General features: G+C 30.9%; 1 protein-coding gene across 1 annotated transcript; it reads right to left on the bottom strand.

The window, feature by feature from the left end:
• Nucleotides 1–931, bottom strand: PGSY75_0039200 (putative EMP1-like protein; the record flags this gene model as incomplete). The annotated part of the gene is made up of 1 exon (XM_018783509.1): nucleotides 1–931. A coding segment is annotated over one exon (931 nt), but the record flags the coding sequence as incomplete, so codon positions are not given.

Here is a 931-nt window from a genome sequence, read left to right on the forward strand (position 1 = left end):
TAAGTTTCTTCAAAACATCTTTTGCAATATCTACAGCTTGAGGTCCATACTCTATTCCTTTATCAATTATACCTGCAGTAGTTTTAAATGCATTTTCAATAATTGTTGGAGCTAGTCCACCAAGAGTTAAAAATTTGTACAGTGGGGTATTCTTAGGATCAATAGTATCATATTTAGCTTGTTTCGTTAATTCCTTCAATAATTGTTCTTGTTGGTTTTGGTACTTAGATATTTTTTGCAAATCATCATAGTTGCAATCACATTTAGGACATTTTTTTTTCAGATATTTTTCAGCATCTGCCTCTGATGGTAGTTTTCCACTTCCGGACGAAACATTATTTGTTTTATAGTTTTTATATGCGTCCTTCAATCCTTCCCATTGTTGATTTCTACTCTTATACCAATGTTTATATTTCTTTAATAATTGTTGGCATTTTTTGTCTCCTATCTCACTAATTTTTGTGGCCTTTTGTATTTTATCCTTTTCTATACATTGTTTTACAATAGTTTTTGCTTCATCTACTTTTTCATAACAAAAAAGTTGAGCCCATTCAGTTAACCATCTCAAAAATTGTGGATCATCATCAATATCATCGTGTTTTGGACATTCAGTATCTGTTTTCTCTTTTCCATTATAATGACACATCATAACATTCCAAACTTTTTGTTTATTTTTCTCCCACCATTGCTTACGATTATCAGATTCAGTTCCAGTTACACTTCCATTTTGTTTAAATATCGAACTTAATTGTTTTTGTACACGATCTAAATCGTTCATCATATCATCACCTTTCACAATATCTCCATAATCGGCAAAACTGTATTTCATTGCATCAAGAGCCTTTTGTTCATCACTAGAATAGAGATTCCATAATTGTTTTCCTTCATTGTATGCATCATGAAGAAGATATTCCTTAAATGTATCTCGATC

This window comes from Plasmodium gaboni (genome assembly GCF_001602025.1).
Source record: "Plasmodium gaboni strain SY75 chromosome Unknown, whole genome shotgun sequence".
Lineage (NCBI taxonomy): Eukaryota > Apicomplexa > Aconoidasida > Haemosporida > Plasmodiidae > Plasmodium > Plasmodium gaboni.